General features: G+C 54.6%; 1 protein-coding gene across 2 annotated transcripts in view; it reads right to left on the bottom strand.

Annotated features, from left to right (window-relative positions):
• Nucleotides 1–17,776, bottom strand: part of LOC119436976 (neurogenic locus Notch protein) — a 72,740-nt gene that overhangs the window by 21,791 nt on the left and 33,173 nt on the right. For both annotated transcript variants that reach the window (XM_037704026.2, XM_037704027.2), the window contains exons 3-6: nt 4,720–4,997; nt 4,041–4,236; nt 3,822–3,955; nt 3,053–3,748 (exon numbers count right to left, since the gene is read on the bottom strand). In XM_037704026.2, coding sequence (XP_037559954.1) covers nt 3,053–3,748; nt 3,822–3,955; nt 4,041–4,236; nt 4,720–4,997 — 1,304 coding nt within the window. The remainder of the gene's footprint in view (nt 1–3,052; nt 3,749–3,821; nt 3,956–4,040; nt 4,237–4,719; nt 4,998–17,776) is intronic.

The raw sequence follows: 17,776 nt of genomic DNA, 5'->3' as shown, positions 1-17,776 counted from the left end.
AGCAGTGGTGAAGCCGTTTTCTTTCCCAGTGTCTATCGTAAACGTGGAGAGCAGTTTCTATCAGACGCAAATTATAAAGGTGCTGCTGGCTCACCTACGAAAACATCTGCATGTATATGCGCATGCATTTTCACAAGTTCAAACTGCGTTTACTCCACTGCCTTTGTGAAAGTAACGTTTTTTCTTCACAATGTAAATACGGGCAAGCCAAACTTCATTCAGAATGGGCAGAGCAGCATGCTAGCAAGGGCTAACACTCTGCTTGTGCGGTAGATAACGCGTTATTCATGATGAAAAAAAAAAAAAAAAAGGAAAGCTGTTGCGAAATGCAAAAGTAGTTTAGAAGGAATGCTGAGAGGTACCCGCATAATACTGAGAAATAAATACCGGAAAACCCCGATATCAAACCGCACGCATTCGAGGCAAAGCATAGTGGCTTGCACGAACGCAGCTTGACAGAACCTGCGCTACAATCGTAATGCGCGAGAGCTTGTAAAATTGTGGTTAGCACTTGTAAGCTCGGTGCTTTCTTAGACCTGCTGATTACAGCGCCCCAGAGGCAGTGGTCCGAAAAGAAAGCAGCCGACAGAACGACCGCGTTCGTTTCTACGAAGTGTTCTTGCGTAAGAACAGCTCTGTGAAGTCCGGGCCAGGACGTATCTTCACAAAGTTGTTGGTACGCAACGACGACTCGTGCCAGAATTCCCAGTCGGCCCAAGAATGAGTTCCCTTCAGCAGGTGGCATCGTGCACTAGCGAAACAACCCTCACACAACGGCACCGCTAGTATTGCGAGGTGCTTATATGCACGTCCGCGGCTGGGCGTGAGCTCTATGGCCCGCGTTACTTGAGCACCAGTGAGAACAGTGGCCGTACCTTTCTCACGTCCTCCCTTCGCAACTCATCTCGTTTTCCCGATGCTCCCGAGGTTTCTCACACCGTGTGCACTCGACTTGAAACAACTGCTTGCAGTCAGTTTTCTTTTGTTGTTGTTTTTTTTTTTTAGCAATTTTGTTTCACTCCTTCAGAGTTTGTGTGTACATGCGTCGGCGCCGCCGTAATCGCATTTGCGCCGCGACTCCAGCCAGAGTGACGCGAAGTGGCGAAGAAACGAACGATTATTTCTTCGCGTGGTCTCGACGTGGGAAGATTGCTCTGGGAACATCTCGAGAGAGCTCGCTGCGACTGGGTTGTCGGCGCTGTTTTTCTCCAAATTTTTTTTTTTACTGCATCTGCGACGCGCACGTGCACGTTTGTTTAGCGTAAGACTTAGTAGCATACCTGGCTGCGAGTCGCGTCCAGCATTCGAGCTCACTGCATGCGTGCGTGCGTGCGTGCGTGCGTGAGTTATGTGTGAAAGAAGGCAGGCAACGCTTGCCCGTGCGCGCACATGCGTTTCCTTTCCTTCTGCATTCTGTGCCGACCATCTCTTGCTGACGCATCTTCTGATTAGTGCGAATATTTCTTGAGATGGAGAGATCGCGATGAGGAAATTCTCGATTCTGTGTTGTTGTAAGGCAAAGCCCATACGCTCCGGAGCCTTCACGTTATTTATTCGCACATTATTGCATACCGTTTTCAGGTACTATACATTTATTCCCTTGAGTAATCTGCTTACACGACCCCAGCACACTCCTGTTCGTTTTTTTTTTTTTTAATGTAATCTCATTGTATTAAACAACAATAAAGTATCCCGGCTAACGAAAGTACCATTTCAGGCTCCTCAGTTTCTGGTGTCGGTGTTTCAAAATACGAAGGCACGTGACGCGCTTGCCGACTGCTGGCCAACTCATACTCGGACAGGACGCGCTGCTCTATAGGTGACAAGCTGTCGGTTGTTGCCCTAAAGCCATACACGTGCAGCGGCGTCTCGCGCCTTTTTCTTTCGCTGTACGGCTACGACGCCCTTGCCGCCGTTGTCAGAGGTCTGATTGACAGGGCGCCGGGGCGCGACCTCCTCCTCGGCACCGGACCACGCGCACCAGCCAGACAAACCTCGCCGAAGAACGGCACTCACACTTCCGGGACCACGCATTTATGCAAAACCCAGACCCCTTTCGTGCGCTTACTCACTTCGCTTCGAACTTGCGCTCGCCGCATGGTAAAAAACTACTGGGCTGTGCGGGCGCTGTGACCGACTTTTATAAAGCCGGCTGACGACGCTGGTGTGGCACTGCACTCTGAAACTTTGTTAGAGCGCCGTTTGACTGCCTAAACAAGTCGTACACCACATTGAAGAAGGAAAATCGGTCGCCACAAAGCAACAGCCATCGAAAATGGGACCCACGTTGGGAGAGAGAGCAAAGAGAGTAACGTACATAGCGTTTTGTCTTCAGTGTCTCTGCCAATTACCCGCAAGCGTGAATTTACCTGCAACTGCAAAGGGAAAAAAAAAAAAAAAAAAAAGCCTGGAAACAATTTGGTGCGATTCCGTCTTCTAGGTCCCAACTTCTCTTAGAAGTATTATTATTATTATTATTATTATTATTATTATTATTATTATTATTATTATTATTATTATTATTATTATTATTTTATTATTAAACTAACATATTATCTTTGCTATTTTGTCAACTAACATGATTCCGCAAAGCTCTTTTCAAGCAAGAATGTCCACCTACTGCTTTCCATGTCTTTAAGAGTGACCTTGTTAATGCATATTTTAGCAGAGCTGTAGCAAACGCGCTTTCGCAGTAACTCCAGAAGAGCAAACGTAAGGCTATGTGCAGCCTAGTGTCGAAAGTTGAATACCTTTGCGCATGTCTGCGAATGACAGCTGTTAAGGCAGAGATAAATTACGTAAGCTTTGTTTTCCAAGCAATCTGGCTGCTTGGTCCTTATACCGCCAACGTTTTCTCTATCCAAGCGCGCCGCCAGATGTGCAGACGTCGTCAGCATGATTGGGTCAGTCCTCAGCGGCCGAGCAGGAGCAAAGTCAGTGCTTAATGCCCCTGCTCAGACCACTGGGCATGATTTCAGGAACCGTAAATACTCGCAGCATGAGAAGCAGCGGCCTCGTGCAACTCTACGGTGGACAACAGGGGCACACTTACCGGGCATGCAGACGCAGCGGAAGCCGCCACGCTCGTCCAGGCACGTGCCCTCGTTCTGGCAGGGGTTGGAGTCGCATTCATTGATGTTCACCTCGCATCGGGGCCCGGCGAAACCGCGGGTGCAGTTGCAACGGAACGAGCCAGGCGTGTTGACGCAGAGGCCCTGGTGTTCGCAAGGGAAGCCCTGAGCGCACTCGTCCACGTCCTCGGTGCAGTCGACGCCCTGGAAGCCGTTGGGGCATGAGCAGAGGTACGTGCCATCGATGGGACTCGTGTCGCAAATGGCACCCGCGTGGCACGGATTGCTGGCACACGCGTCGTCCAAGTGGCACAGCAGGCCCGTCTTGCCCGGTGCGCACTGGCAGTAGAAGGAGCCGACTCGGTCGTGGCACGTGGCACCGTTGAAACACGCGGCCACGGCGCAATCGTCGATGTTCTCCGAGCAGTCGGCGCCCGTCCAGCCGTTGACGCAGATACACGAGTAGCCGCCTATCGTGTTGGTGCACGTGGCGCCATTCTTGCACACGCTGGGCCGCAGAGCGCACTCGTCCACGTCCTTGGTGCAGTAGGGCCCCGTGTACGTGGGCGGGCAGTGGCACGTGTACGAGTTGACGCCGTCCAGACAGGTGGCGCCGTTCTGGCACAGGTTGCCCGGACAGTCGTCCACGTTCGTCTCGCAGTTTGTACCCGTGAAGCCTGCGCCAGAAGCAAGTTGTCAGTGCCGTCCACGTCGCGACAGAGAATCGCGTGCTCGTCGAGCGAGCCTTACCTGGAGGACAGGAGCACTGGTAGTTGAGCGAGTCGATGGGCCGACAGGTACCGCCATTCATGCAGGGGCTGGGCTCACACGGAATGTACTGGGATTCGCACAGCTGGCCCGTGTAGCCGGCTTCGCAGACGCAACTGCAAGGAGGCAAGCATTACTTTTCGTGCCTCCTGACAGTTTGCCACAGCACCGATATTCCGGTGCTGGCAATCCGAGGCTTACCTGAAGGAACCCTGGGTGTTGAGGCATGTTCCATGAATGCAGGGTCGTGTTTGGCACTCGTCCACGTCAACCGCGCACGAGGCTCCGCTGTACCCCGGCGCACAGATGCACGAATACGAATCTTCCTTGGATTGACAGCTGCCGTAATTTAGACACGGCTGGGAGGCGCAGTGGTCCACCTTGTCGCAGTACTTGCCTGCATCGATCGACAAGTGTGCCCAGATCAGTTCACGTGTGGTAGCTTGTGTAAAGTTAAGGCATGTAATGCATTGCGGTCTCATGGAATGAAATTACAGCCTTCTGAATTGTTTACGGTACATTACTGTAAATATGACGGCGTATGTTTGCTGTGCCGTGGAATGAAAATATATACACGTCTGGTATTTTTTTACGGGAAATTACTCTAAATATGACGACGCGTTATCGCAGTGCTGTGGAATGAAATTACGGACACCTGTACATTTCACAGGAAATAGTTGGCAGCCGATGCTGTCGGGAAACGTCCAGTAAAAACAACGGCGCATTTTTTTTCTTTTTTTTTTTTTTTATAGAGCACGAACCATGAGCTATGCACCATGATTGGATTAGTCGGTTACAGTGGCGGGCGAAGGTAGGACCCCTACAATCGTGAACTACTTCGTTGCCACTATTTATGTGTCTTCTTTTTGGCGGCACTCACCTCGAAAGCCGTTGGCGCACAAGCATGTGTAGTTTTGCAGCGTCAGCAGCTGGCACGTGGCCCCGTTGTGGCAGGGCTGCGTGTCGCAGGCGTTGGGCACCTTGATCTCGCACATGGTGGCCGTGTAGCCCACGGGACATGTACACGAGAACTTGGGTCCGTTTGTGACACTCATCTCCACGTTGCACGTGCCGCCGTTCTGGCAGCGGAAACCCGGGCCTCCGGTGTGGCACGGATTCGCGTGCTGGCAGTACTCGCCGACGTAGAGCGGAGGGCAGCTGCGAGAAAGACAGTGCGCCGTTGAAACTCATGCGCTCATCATGTGGGGGACGCTTTTTGTGCTTACGAGGAACACTGCACAGCCAGGCGACTTTTGCAGGTGGCGCTGCATACCACAACAAACACGACAAACGCGAACGCCCTTGCCATTTCCTCCCTGTGTTAGAAAAAAATGGCATCTGTTTCTTCCATTTCAGAACTGTTGGTTAGAAAACCTCCTTGACCACAAGCTGCCTCTTTCCTGACCGGTCTCCAGGCGCCGCGCATAAAAGATACAATCCGCACTTGGCCGTTGGGCCAGTAGTGAGGCGCCTTTCGAACTGGCCGTCTGCCTAAATTGTTGTTCTCACTTATACATAAACCTCCCGACGCCTTCGCCAAGGATAAAGAGTATATTAGTTTTGTCGCGTTTTCGGACCAACGCGCACACCAGGACCAATGCTTTCCCCGCCCCCTAAACTTAGACGCCGCTATGAAAAGCGCTCCGACGGCGAGAAATGCCCGCGACTTGCATTGTCGATTCGCGAACTTGGAGCATGCGATGGGCGCTCACGAGGATCGAACCCTGCGAGAGTCGCCACCATGGCGATACCATAAACAGCGACCTGAACTTTCATGTTCGCGCCGCCCGTTTTACTCGGCGAGTCGGCTGCGAGACCTTGGCGAACGAGCTTGCAAGATCACAATAGATCGGGAATCGGCCCAGTAGGGGAGAATGTGCGGGGGAAAGGTCCCGACAACTTGTTGAAAAAGGCTCGGGGCGGGGTCGTTCGCTCTGGGATTGGACCCCGCGCCGACGGAGCTCCGCCTTTTCGCTCTTCGTTCGCCTGCAGCAAACGTTCCACCGGCGCATATGACACTGGAGACAAGAAGTGAACGAAACTTTGCAGACCTACAAGAAATGAGTCACCCTCACCCGCCTCCCTTGAAAGCTTTGTCTCCTCGATTCGCCATTTCGTTGTCCTTTTCTTTGCTAGTGCATATGAACCTGAAAACCTTTCTAACGTTAGCTTGCACACAAGAGACAAAATGAAATGGAGGTAACAAAAAGTATTTAATGGCATGGATTGTCGTTTCGTGAATATAACATTAGCAAAATAGATGGCAATGCTATTCGTGCTAGTTAAGCTTGCACACGCCGCGTGATTTGGTACTGCAACACGACGAAACCGGTTGCTCGTGTGCTGCGCCACCGCGGTGGTTTCGACTACACAGCGTAGACGTCGCGTAACGATTGACTAATCAGCGTCTGGCTGGCGGCTAAGAAGGAGTCTCGTGGCGACCCCACTGCGCGTCGTCTGAGGAGGCAGTAAAAGGCAATTCGTTTCGCTGATCGAGCGAGCGTTAAATCGCCTCGGACAGGGCGGCCCTCAGCCGCCGTCGCCCCAAGAATAATAATAACGCGGCGCGTCTGCCGAGTCGCGATGCGGGAGATGTGGCAGGACGGATTTCTCGTCCCCGTCGAGCGTGGCAGCTCACCGCGGGGGCCCCTCCCGCTGCTTGCTTAATCCGGCCAGGAATCCTCCTCGGCTGGCCCCGAAATAAATGGATATCCTCCAGGGGATTAGATCAGTTCGCCAGAGCCGGTAGCCGTGGCGGAGACAGCAGCGCGAGGCGCGGCCAATAGGCCGTGTTCTTCTCGATCGTCTCCGCAGCTGCCGTTCGGCCAGCCGCCGCATTGACCATATTATAGCGTTTGCGTCTTGCATGTGCCCCTTCCTTGACCCTTGCAGTTATTAGAGCTACAGGTACAGCCTCTCACCTTCGGTAAAACAGAAAACAGCGCCACAAGGAGATGATGGAGGCCAGTGGCGCACCGATGGGGGGGGGATTCGGGGGTTGTAACCCCCCCCCCCCCCCCTCTTTTTGTTTAACCCCTTTTCTTTCCTTACGCATTTGAGTGCTGCAACTAAGATGCAAGACGCGCAATCGTCTGCACACTCGCAAAAAGCGCATTTTTTTTTACAATTTCCCGTGAAGAAATCGAAATTAGTGCTGTTTAGATGGTATTGGCAAACTGTCAACCCCCCCCTGACAGAGATCCTGGGTGCGCTACTGATGGAGGCGAAAGCAAGGTACAAGTGGTGGGGCGTTAACCAGAGAAGTTTCCGTTTGGCAGCGCTGGGGGAAGGGCATAGAAATGGGGTTGATCCAACTTTCCGCGTCAGCTTCGTGCCCAGCAGCTAAGTAGTCCGAACAAGGACACAACAGAAGATTTTACGCTAGAATTAATCGTAAAAGCTGATGTCAGACAATCGTGATGTTGGGCATACCATTAGCGAAGGGAGCCGGCCAGTGGCACTTAGGCAGTTACGAACGGAGAGCTTTGCGAATTCGGCCCGAGATCCTTAATAAGAACGCCGATGCTAAGAAACGCTTTAGAGCAACGCTACCGCTCTACTGCTGCCACGTTGTTACCACCCTACGTGGTGTCGCTATTTCCGCACATGTGTTGGCTCCGCGGTGAAGCCAACGCGTGCACATGGCCTGGTTTGAGAGGTGAAGGTAGCAGTAGAGCATCAACGCCATTCTAAAACGTTCTAATGAAGCGTGGACACAGAGCAAAAGTGCTTCTTGGGTGAAAAATTGCGTAGCCCAGCCCGCATGACCTGCAGGGTGTTGCGCTTGCTGTTTATCTACTCGGCGACTGCTAAATAATGGACGGCAAGTGTTGTGTGTGAGTGAGTATTGATTAGTCGGGTTAGCATGGACGAGGAGCATTGCACGATCACAGATCACGTGTTTTATAAGTTGATCGAAGTAAATATGCAAACTCACACACAGAAAGGTTACGTAGCCGTACGGAAATTTGGTGTGATGCAAAAATATGCAGCAGCTGAGAAACACTTTCTTTCACATTCGCTCTAATCCTCTCGAAACAAGTTATAAAATAATTATAAAGAAACGTTCAATGAACCGTTAGTGCTGAAGTGGATATTTTGGTATGAAAGAAACATTTCTCGTTAATGAATCTGCTCCTGCGTTGCGTTTGTGCCCAAAAAGATGGTGACATTATTCTGCACCGTTTATAGAGAAGAAATCAAATGCGCAGATATACTTTTGAAAGCTGTTGATATCGCATGTAAGCCTCGTTGCCCTGTCGCGCAGCTTCTTTCAAGAGCCACCAGTCACTGATTGTGTCCGTGGGGTCTTTCCGCTAAGCAGACGCGAAAGAGCCGAAGCTAGGGCGAGATAGATGGCATCCGCGCGACAACGTAACATCCACATCGATCTCCTGTCGTTATGCGAGAGACGCCAGCAGGCGACTGGCTTTCGCATAAGAAATGCAAATCGCGCGTCAACAGCGCCTTTAATTTACGTTTGTTTCCTTCGCCTATAAGCTCCGTCTTCGGTGTGTGCGGAGCAGGTGGCGCGCCGTGATTCATCCGCGCCATCGCTTCTTCCGAGGCTGACGCGGGAACCGTTTGTTTTCATTTATTTATGTGTCGCTGTTAGGCGCTGTTGATAACATTCTTTCGTAAATGCGGCTGGTACACGTGTAAGCGTAGTTTCAACTACATACATTTCGATGCAACTTCAGGAAAGCAAGTCTTGTTCGAGTCGAGGCAACGCCGAGCGAACGACGTCAAGCGTGGCGAGAGGAAAGGAGCGCTGACTGCTACATTCTTCATAACGGTGCCTTTGCGGGCGAGCTCAAGAGCGGTAGCGGCAAAGTTGCCTTAAGCTTTACCTGCTGACGATGATGCGATACCCTTTCAGGATACCAGTGCACATGTTCAATTCTCGACTTTATTCTGTGCACTGCCAGATACTTCTCAAACACTCAAAGAGTGCTGTTTGTTTTTTATCCCGTGGATCTTTGGAAGAAAAAAGACTTCAGAGTTAGCATTGAGGATGAAGCCTTGCTTTGTGTTTAATTTCACGTTGAAAAAATGATTGTACCACATAACACAGAGGGGGAAGCCATCAGGTGTAACTCTACAGGCATCAACGTTTGACTTAAGTGCTAGTGGTTTGTACAAAGTTCTCTCGCTAAATGAGTGATGAGGGTAAGAGCTTCTTGTATATAACATATAACCTTTATAAAATTGCTCTCCTGGGTTCCTGCAACGAAGACCCATTGTCTAAAATTTCTTAGCAAGGAGTAACGTCTAAGTAAGTGTGTTGCTTTAATTTGTTGACGGCAACGCGTTTCCTTAATTTGTAGGTAAAGTAGGGCAGTAACGCGTTCCATTTATTTGAACTTAAAGAATGACGTATTTCGTTTTTTTTTTTCTATAACGCCTACAACACTGGCCGTTCCTAAGAGCACCAATGGCCGGACACTGGTTCCGTGTTGAACTCGTTCGAAAGTTCGTGCGCGCGTACCTTTCGGCATTCTGAAAACGACAAGCGTCTTGTCACCAGACGAGTAGGGAGCGGTGTGTCTTAATTCCTAGACCCAGCTCCTGGATGTACTCGAGAAGACAGTCAAGGGTTGCATTTGGTGCTGGTGCCCGCCCATATGGTCTAAACCATTGCTCGAAGGTGGTGGGCAGGTACGCTGCCCATGACATTGTGCCACTAGCGTCGCAGTTTCGAACAGTCCCAAATTAGGTGTATGAGCGACGTTATGTGCTGGAAGTACAGTAGAGGCATGAAGTCTCCTCTTTTGTCGGGTTAACGATACGTGCTTACAACAACGGCGCGGGGGCGTACGTCTTGGAGTAGCGCGGTAACATTCTTGTCCCATGCAGAAAGAACAGCGGCCCCAGTCAGGACAACCGCCTGCCAATGCTGCGTACAATTTGCGGGCGCTGGGGTCCCATGAATGGGTTCTAGATTGCGGCCTATTCGGTGTGCGAAAAAAAAAAATTTAAAAACAAGAAATGACGGCGTCCCGCAGAGACTGCGCACACACAGTGAAACGAGGAGGTCCTCTGAATCGCGCCCCCGCCCGCCGCTGAGCAGTGGTAGGGGGAGTTAGGAAAACAATTTGGGAACAGTGCGGATGCTCAGGAAGCACCGCTTGCTCGTCGCTCTTATCTCGCTACATGCCTGAAGGCAGCAGCAGTGGCGGCTGAGGGGAGCATCCGCGTCCGGGAAGTGAGCGCTCGCCGGAGCAACGCGGAGGGAAGCTGGTGGCCTTTCTTTCCCGGGCACAACTGAACGACGCAGGCAGCTCTGTTTCCTTCGCCCAAGAAAGCGCCTGGCGGTTAGGGGGAAGACGTTGAGCACCAAGAGCCGCCAAGAGCGGTGGCCCTTCTTTGAAGATGAGGGGAAAACGAGCTGCTTTCGCGTTTACAAGAGCGCTCTCCCGACCCAGACGACGGCACGACACGTGGGAACGCCAAAGCTAGCCAGGCGCATTATAGAAGAGCTCGCGGCCAACTACTTAAGGTCTAACGAAGACCCGGGTGCCTGAGGGCGGTGTCTTCTGATGTTTGGACGTCGCCACAACAGCCGTCATCCAAGACACCTTATCGGTGCTATCTACAGTCTGCCAACTTTTTTTCTAAACTTTCGTTCTTTGTCTTCAAGGCGCATAAATAGTAAAAGCGCACACCTCGTGTCGCTTCTATTAAACCGGGAAGAAAACACAAGGGTGACGACGGCCTGGTGCCGAATAAGAAACCAACACGCCTTCTAGCTTTCTCATTTAAAAATAGTAAAGCAAGTATGTCAAAAGCGAGAACCGCTCGCGCAACCTCTACATCCTTTCGCGTTGTGCTTTGAGCCCCCTCCGCACACCCGATCATCCACACGCCCGGTAATGCACATGTACTGCTACATGAAAGCTCCTTAACGAAACGTTGTCAATCATTAGGACAGAACTATCTGAGCGCAAATCCTCTTAAAGAAGACGGAGCTCGTGGTGATTAAACAATGCACATGTGTGCCCAACTGTAATTTGGTGCAGGAATTCGCTTAAGGCAGCCGCTGCCGGCAGTTTTCTTCAATGTTCCCCACCCGTTGCTTCATCACAAAGCACATGTGTTCTGCATCGCTCCATTCTCATTTACGGTCATCTGCATCGACCGCGCGACCTTTGCTACCCTCTCATCTACCTGTCAAGCCAATACTGTTCCCACGCATTATGAATAATTTTCCACCGCATGCAGCTGGCAGTAAGCGCCCGCTTCAGTTCGCGTGACGTATGGTCACCTGGTCGCAATGTGCCCTCGTGACCCTCCTTGAGCGTGTGCCGATTCTCTCACGCGCAGCGCGTCCTCGGCCGAGATGTGCGACCAGGCGCCCGAGCCATGCAGCCAGGCTCCCAGCCTTGAAGCCACCGAAGAAGCGGCCAGTCGTCCTTGCCGGCACCGCTGTCCAGGAGCGCGCTCATGCAACACCGTCCGCGACCCGCTCCGTTCTTGACCCCGACGGTATCGACGGCGCCACAATGGAGAGACTGCTTTTCGAGAGAAGTTGCCATGCTTTTCAGTAACCTGCCAGGCGGCAGCTGGTTTTCCGGAGGTCGGCACAGGCGGCTTGATAGCTGTTGCACCAAGCTTAATAGCTTGGCGCAGTTGATAGCTGAGTACGTCGAGTGGTCATGTGTCGCCGTGGCACAAACGGACCTTCTTGCGCGAAAGGCACTCGGGGCCCAAGAAGAGGGGGCTCTCTGACATGCGCAACGACGGGCGATCCCCGCGGCACGCGAGCGGCCAGCTCTCGCGGCGACGGCTGTCGGTCGTTAAAGCGTCGCCAGCCCGAGCCCGGTCGCCGCGCCCGTTGGGCGTGCATGCTGCTGCGCCTTGCATATACGCGAGCCCCACCCGAACAGTCGCTGGACCGGCCAGGGCGCGGCCGTGCGCTACCCGGCCGGCGGGGGTCAGGGGATGGGTACACGACTTCACCGAGTGGCATACCTCTCTATGCTTCTGCGCCACTCGAGGAGCACGCTGATGGCTTACTCGAGTGCCACTCCGCCTAGTTCTGTGAGACGGCAACTGCGACGACACGTACGCTCGGTGTGTCCCCCCGCACGCAAATCAGAGAAACCGCGGGGGGACCGGTTTATTTCTGAGCCGTTCGCCACGAGTAGCGTGCGCTCAAGCGCAGGCCAGCTCGGATAGCGAGCGACCAGAGATTTTCAAGCGCGATGCTCTCGGCGGCCTCGCGCAGGACAGACCCGAGTTATGGCTGCCGAGGCCCGTCCCTGGGCGTGCACTAGCGAGGCGAGTGTGGTCTACCGGTCGGACGGGTTCTTCGCCGCAGAAGAGGAGCGACGCCCATCCAGGCATGTTTGCCGCCGCTGCCCTGCCCGCCGAGGTCGACGAATCCACGCGGCCAGCTTGCTCGTTCGATTGCTTCCACGGCGGCGGCACCGTTTATTCCGGCCCGAGTTGCGCGCTGCCGCCGAGGCGCGCCCAGCGATGGCCGCGTCCCTTTTCATTTTGCTCATCCCCCTTTCGCCCGTCGTCCAGAGCGCTCCTTTTTCTCTCCTCTCTCTGCTCCTTGCCGCCTCATCTCGAGGGGTGCGCGCATAATAAAACGTGCGCTCGGGCGAAGCTCCCTCCGTCATCGTCCGCAAAAAGACGCCTCGTCGTCTCTGGCCGCCCTTTCTTCTGCGCCATCTGTCAGTCCTGACGGAAGGAATGCCTGCTTCCTCCCGAGCTTTTGTTTGTTCCGTTAGGTTGCCGACTCGGTGTGTGTGCCCCGCACTCTCCGCTGCAGTCCGGATCCCCATTATTGCCGGCGCGGCGATGTTGCGTGCGTCGCGCCGTTGCAATTTCGCAGACGGACACCGCTGTGGCCGCAATTTTTCAGCGCCAATTTAGTGCGCGCACGCGCGCCTTGCGCTGCAGCTTTTCTTCTCGCCGTCTCCCCCTTCTTTCGCCGCGAGGCAGCACACGCTTCCTCCACCGCAGAGCCTGCGTCTTTTTATATCGCGCAGCGAAGCGCCGTGCTCAGCGTGACCGTAGAGCCACACTTCGATTTCTAGTCGCAGCTGGGACTGGCCCAACCAAGCGGCGATGACAACAACGGGAACGCAAAGACGGGTGGCCGAGACAAAAGAAGACAGTTGGAGCCGCCGCTCGACATCGACGCGTCACTCAAACTGTACACGTCAGTACGCCGGCCGCGGGCGTTTGTTACTCGTGCTTGACCTCTTTGTGACCGCGTTGGTGGATGACTGCTTCGACTCTGGCGCGGACCCTTACTTTTGTTCGCATCACGACAACGCACGACAAGCGATGAGCAGAATAATAATAAGAAAAAGATACTGAAGCTGACATTTCACAGGCTGCCTTCTGTGCGGGACAGCTGCGTTCAACGCCTCTAGAACCACGTATACCCCCTGTCGCAGAAGACAATCAGGCGCCAGCGCGCAGGACGACAACGGACAAAACAAGCGCACCTAAACAAAAGTAGAGGCATGGGAACTGTGAGAACCGCAGTGCACAACCAGAAAACTGCACACGCACCGAGCGTTTCGGGAGAAGGCGAAGCGGCAAGAGAAGCGTGAGAAATTTTACGCCCTGGCGGTCAAATCGCGCATTTGCGGCCCTTGTCTTTGCATGTTGCAGCCGTGTTGGCTGCTCACAAAGGATGCGAGAGGTTAAAAAAAAAAAAGAGAGAGAGAGAAAGAATGGAAAGAAAGTGTCCGAGAGGAGCATCACGGTAGTGTTAAGTTGCTTTGAAGACGCCGTTCCGAGCCGCGACACGCACGACGGAGGTCGCTTAACAACAAACAAAAACACCTGCTCAGTGCCCCCAAACGCCCCGCAGTCAAAACAAAGAGCGCCCCTGAACTTTAGGCAACGCTGCGACCGATAAATTTCAAAGCGAGAGACAATTTTAGCGAGAAACGAGCCATAAGGTGGGAGGCGACGAAAGGCAATCAGGAAGGCGGGAAGCGAGCGGCTTTCTTTGTGCTGGGAGCCCATTTTCTTCTTTTTTTTTTTTTTTTTTCCTCCGGAGCGCGCGGAAAGTGAACAGTATTCGGACGGGAACGCGTGGGACGGCAGTCGAAGGGCCATTTGCGAGCCCCGCACGTCGAAGGCTCCGCTCCCACTGGTAGCGCACAAAGCGCTGGGAACAACAGGCTGTCTCGGCTGAAATGCAAGCGTGCCCGGGGGCACCGGCAGCGCCCCAAGTGACGCACTGCCCTTTACTTTTGACGTATGCCTTGCGTGTGACGGGTGAAGAACAACGTTCGGATCGCGAGCGCTAGCCGCGAGGCGGCGTTCGAGCCATCTCATGAGAGTAACATTCGGTGCTTTCATTGAAACACGACTATATTGGAACTGAGCAATGGAACGTGTACGTATACTGTTGGCTACGTTGTGCAGTTCTCCATTGTAAACTTTTTTTTTTTTTTAACGCAGGGAGCACTGATCTTATATTCTAACATCATATACTATGTGTACTTATGCACTACCAAGCGCAATCCTTCGGCATTATTACAGGGTAACGGATGCTGTCTACGAAAGAAATGCACGCGGCGGCCCCCCTCCCTATTGGCTGTTCGGAAGACGCCAAAGCGTGTGCGAGGATACCAGCTTCAAAAACAACCTAAATGGAGGTAGGCGCCAGAAGGTTGCGTCCCTCAAACAGCACACGTTCTAGTGGGCACAGTTGCCGCTCACACAGCCACGTGCGCCACCTTATCTTACCACATCACCTTATTAACTCCTATCGGCCACTGGCATGGGAGAGTTTAAACACCGCGCGGGGCTTCGTCCGCTATATACACGGAGTGCGTCGAATCGGCCCGCGCGCCGCGTCATGCGGCCCCGATCAGGCACTGCAATTTTGCGGCGCCGAGGCGGCATGCAACGCCGAATCCCGTCGAGCGCCATCTTGGCGCTGCCGCGCTCCACTGAGCACGCATCCACTGAAGGAAGAGTGGTATAGGTCAGCGTCGAAGAACAGCCATTCTCGAGGGGAAAAGGGAACGGCGGCATGCGTGCTCTCGGCCGCAGGGGCAGGGCCCAGGGGAGGCGCATTCCAGCAGCACTCGTACGCCGCCGGCTAACTAACCGGGAGCCGTAAAGATGCCAGCATCCTCGCGGCAAATGAACAAGACCGGGAGGCCGCTGCGGGCGAAGCTAATGACAGGCCTCGGGGCGGGCGCTGCCTTCTCCTGGCCACCGGGCGGCTCGGCGGCAGAGGGAGAGGGAACACATGCATAGCTGGCAAGCGGCGGCCTTGGCGCGGCTCTGGCTCGCGTTCCGCGCGCTGCTGCCCACGTCATGGCCCGAGATGATGCCAGGCTCGAAAAACATGCCCACCGAGTTGAGGAGGGCCCGGTCGGGCGTTTCGTGCTCCGCCATCCCTGGGGCGCATCCCCAGGTGTGCTTCGCTTAAGTCGTGCACGGAAGAGCGCTCACCGATCACTTTCCGATCGCTATCTCCGGGCGCGCACGCAAGATGCAGTACGTCCCGCCCGTGCGGGACGGCTCGAAAAATCGGCAACACATGACCCCCCTCCCCAGGGCATTCTCCTCGTGGAGCGAGCTAGCTTTGCTTTCTCCGAGTTATGCTCGGTTGAGGGGAGGCTGACATCTTCCACGGCTAACTCTCTCTTGTTACTCCTTCTCTCCGAAGGTTGTGCAGAAAGTTTGTCAAAACATTGTTCATTAATAAGGCGGCCATGAACGCGAATCCCCAAACATTTTAATCCGTATTTTACATTGGCCAGCCACCTTCGCTAATATTACGGCATCAGGATTGGCTCAAAATTTCTCTTACGAACAATCCAAGCGTGAAAGCGAATACGAGCCCTCGAGTATCTGGAAGCTTCGATCGAATAGCTTGATCTTCCTTTACTACTCGGGGCATCAAAGTTCCACTTTTACTATACTTAAGTCTTCGCACACGACTGAGCACTGATACGGCATCAGTGCGAGTAAAGAATGTTCTCCATTTCTCCGACATTGGCATGCTAGAAGTGGCCGTGCGCGAGCTGGACGCTGAAGTGCGCCTCGCAGATTGAAGACGGGAGACGTGGGCCCGCGGCAGCGCGACGCCAAAGCGCTGCTCATGGGCAGCCGCCGGTCAAGAGCTGCACGACGCGGGCGCCGTATAGGCGTGCCACGAGAGTGGGCCGGCCGACCTCGCATCGCGAGCCAGCTAGTACCGCCAAACGCGTGCGCGCTGGCACGCTGCGCTGTGCGAAATGAGGGGCGGTGTTTCCGCTCTCGATGGCCGACGCGTGCCAAATCTGCAATGCTATCGAGAGTCGCAGTCGATGTTACTTACTGCACGTATGTATGTACGTAACGGCGAAGCGTTTGCACCTCGCGTGCTATCTTGAGATGTACTAAGCTTACAGTTATGCAGGGCCGAATGCGCAACTCCGGCGTTGTGCAGAGTGGTTTCATGTCGTGCGGATGTTGCTGGAGCGCTTCGGACAGGGATGGTATAAAGTCTAATGGAGTGGGTGGATTTCTCAAGCGCCGGTGATAGACGCCGATGGCGGAGATGCTCGCCGCAGACGTTGAACCCACAATCTGCATCCGCGTGTCCCGTCAAGCTACTGGATGGACGGACGGCTTAATGCAAGCGGCGGTCGTTTCTGGGCGAGCTGATCCTCTCCGCGCAATGACCGCGGTTGCTTGCGCGGCCGCCTCAGTGGTTCCGCAAACAAAGCGACTTCCCAGGGACGCCGCAGGGGCGGCGCACCGCTGAGCAGCCGGAGCGCGGTTTCTTTTAGCCCCATTGTCCCAGAATCCTCCCAGCCACAGGGACGCATTAGGCCCACCTGAGACCGCGCCTAACACGACGATCGACCGGAGCGACCGAGACAGCGCCCGCTCGAATCATGCCGAGCGGCGAAGACCATTTGGCCGGCCTCCGATGTATAACGACCCGATTCCAACCGAGGCGGCCGCTCATTGTTTCCCAGGAGCTGCTCGCAGGGATGACCCCCGCTGTGGTGCATGTCCGCGCAAGGCTCGGAAGCAACGACGGAAAGCACAAGTGCCGCTTCGCACGCGACTACCAAAATTCTCCGCGAGGCGGAGGAGGCGCGACCTGTTTGCTCGACTTGCTTTGTTCTCCACAGCGGATCGCATTAAAAAAAAAAAAGAAAGAAAGAACAGTCTTCGTAGCGGTCAACTATTGACAACGCTTAGATAAACACGCGCCCCCAGCCGATCGGGTAGCCATGTTCGTAGCAGGCTTGCCTGCACTTCGCTCGGCTAACCTCGCGGAAACGCATTTAAGAACCATCAGCGACGAGGCGGTCGCGGAGGCTGCGAAACACCAGCACGCACGCGCGCAGGTAGTCGTGCCGGAGGACAGTCGCTACCACGACGGCGGAAGATAGGGAAACGGGTGGCCCGCCGCGAGGACACCGATCCCGTCGCCGCCCCTGCGTGTGCGAAATCCGCGCGCCCCAAATAGGCGTCGCCTCGATTGGGATGCGGCGCACGTCGGCGGCACCCCCGGCCGCCGAAGGGCGCGACTGCATGCAGCCACCACGAACCGACCGAACGGCGGCGGAGATAAGGGAAGGCCCGCGCGCACTCCCAGGCCGCCGAAGAAGAAAACAGGCTGGCTGGCGGCTTCTCTCGCGAGGAAGAAACCCGCCGGGGGAGACGACCGCGGCGTCCATCCCGGCCCAGGGCGCGCGTGATCGCCATGCAGAGACGGCGATGCCAGTCAGCGGGAGCGCACCTCGCCAACCGGTCCGCGCGGCTCCACGTCGCTGGAATGCCGCGATGCATCTGTCTTCGGCGGCAACGCAGATAGAGAGGTCGCCGGCACATCCCGCGGCTCGCCCCGCTGATCGGCGCACTCGCACAGAGAGGCCTCTTCGAGAACGACTACAGAAGCGCGCTGCTTTTCGCTCTGCGCGTCCATGGCTTCGTGAAAGTTCGGCCTC

The sequence above is a fragment of the Dermacentor silvarum genome, chromosome 1 (genome assembly GCF_013339745.2).
Source record: "Dermacentor silvarum isolate Dsil-2018 chromosome 1, BIME_Dsil_1.4, whole genome shotgun sequence".
NCBI lineage: Eukaryota > Metazoa > Arthropoda > Arachnida > Ixodida > Ixodidae > Dermacentor > Dermacentor silvarum.
This window is presented reverse-complemented; position numbering and strand designations above follow the sequence as displayed.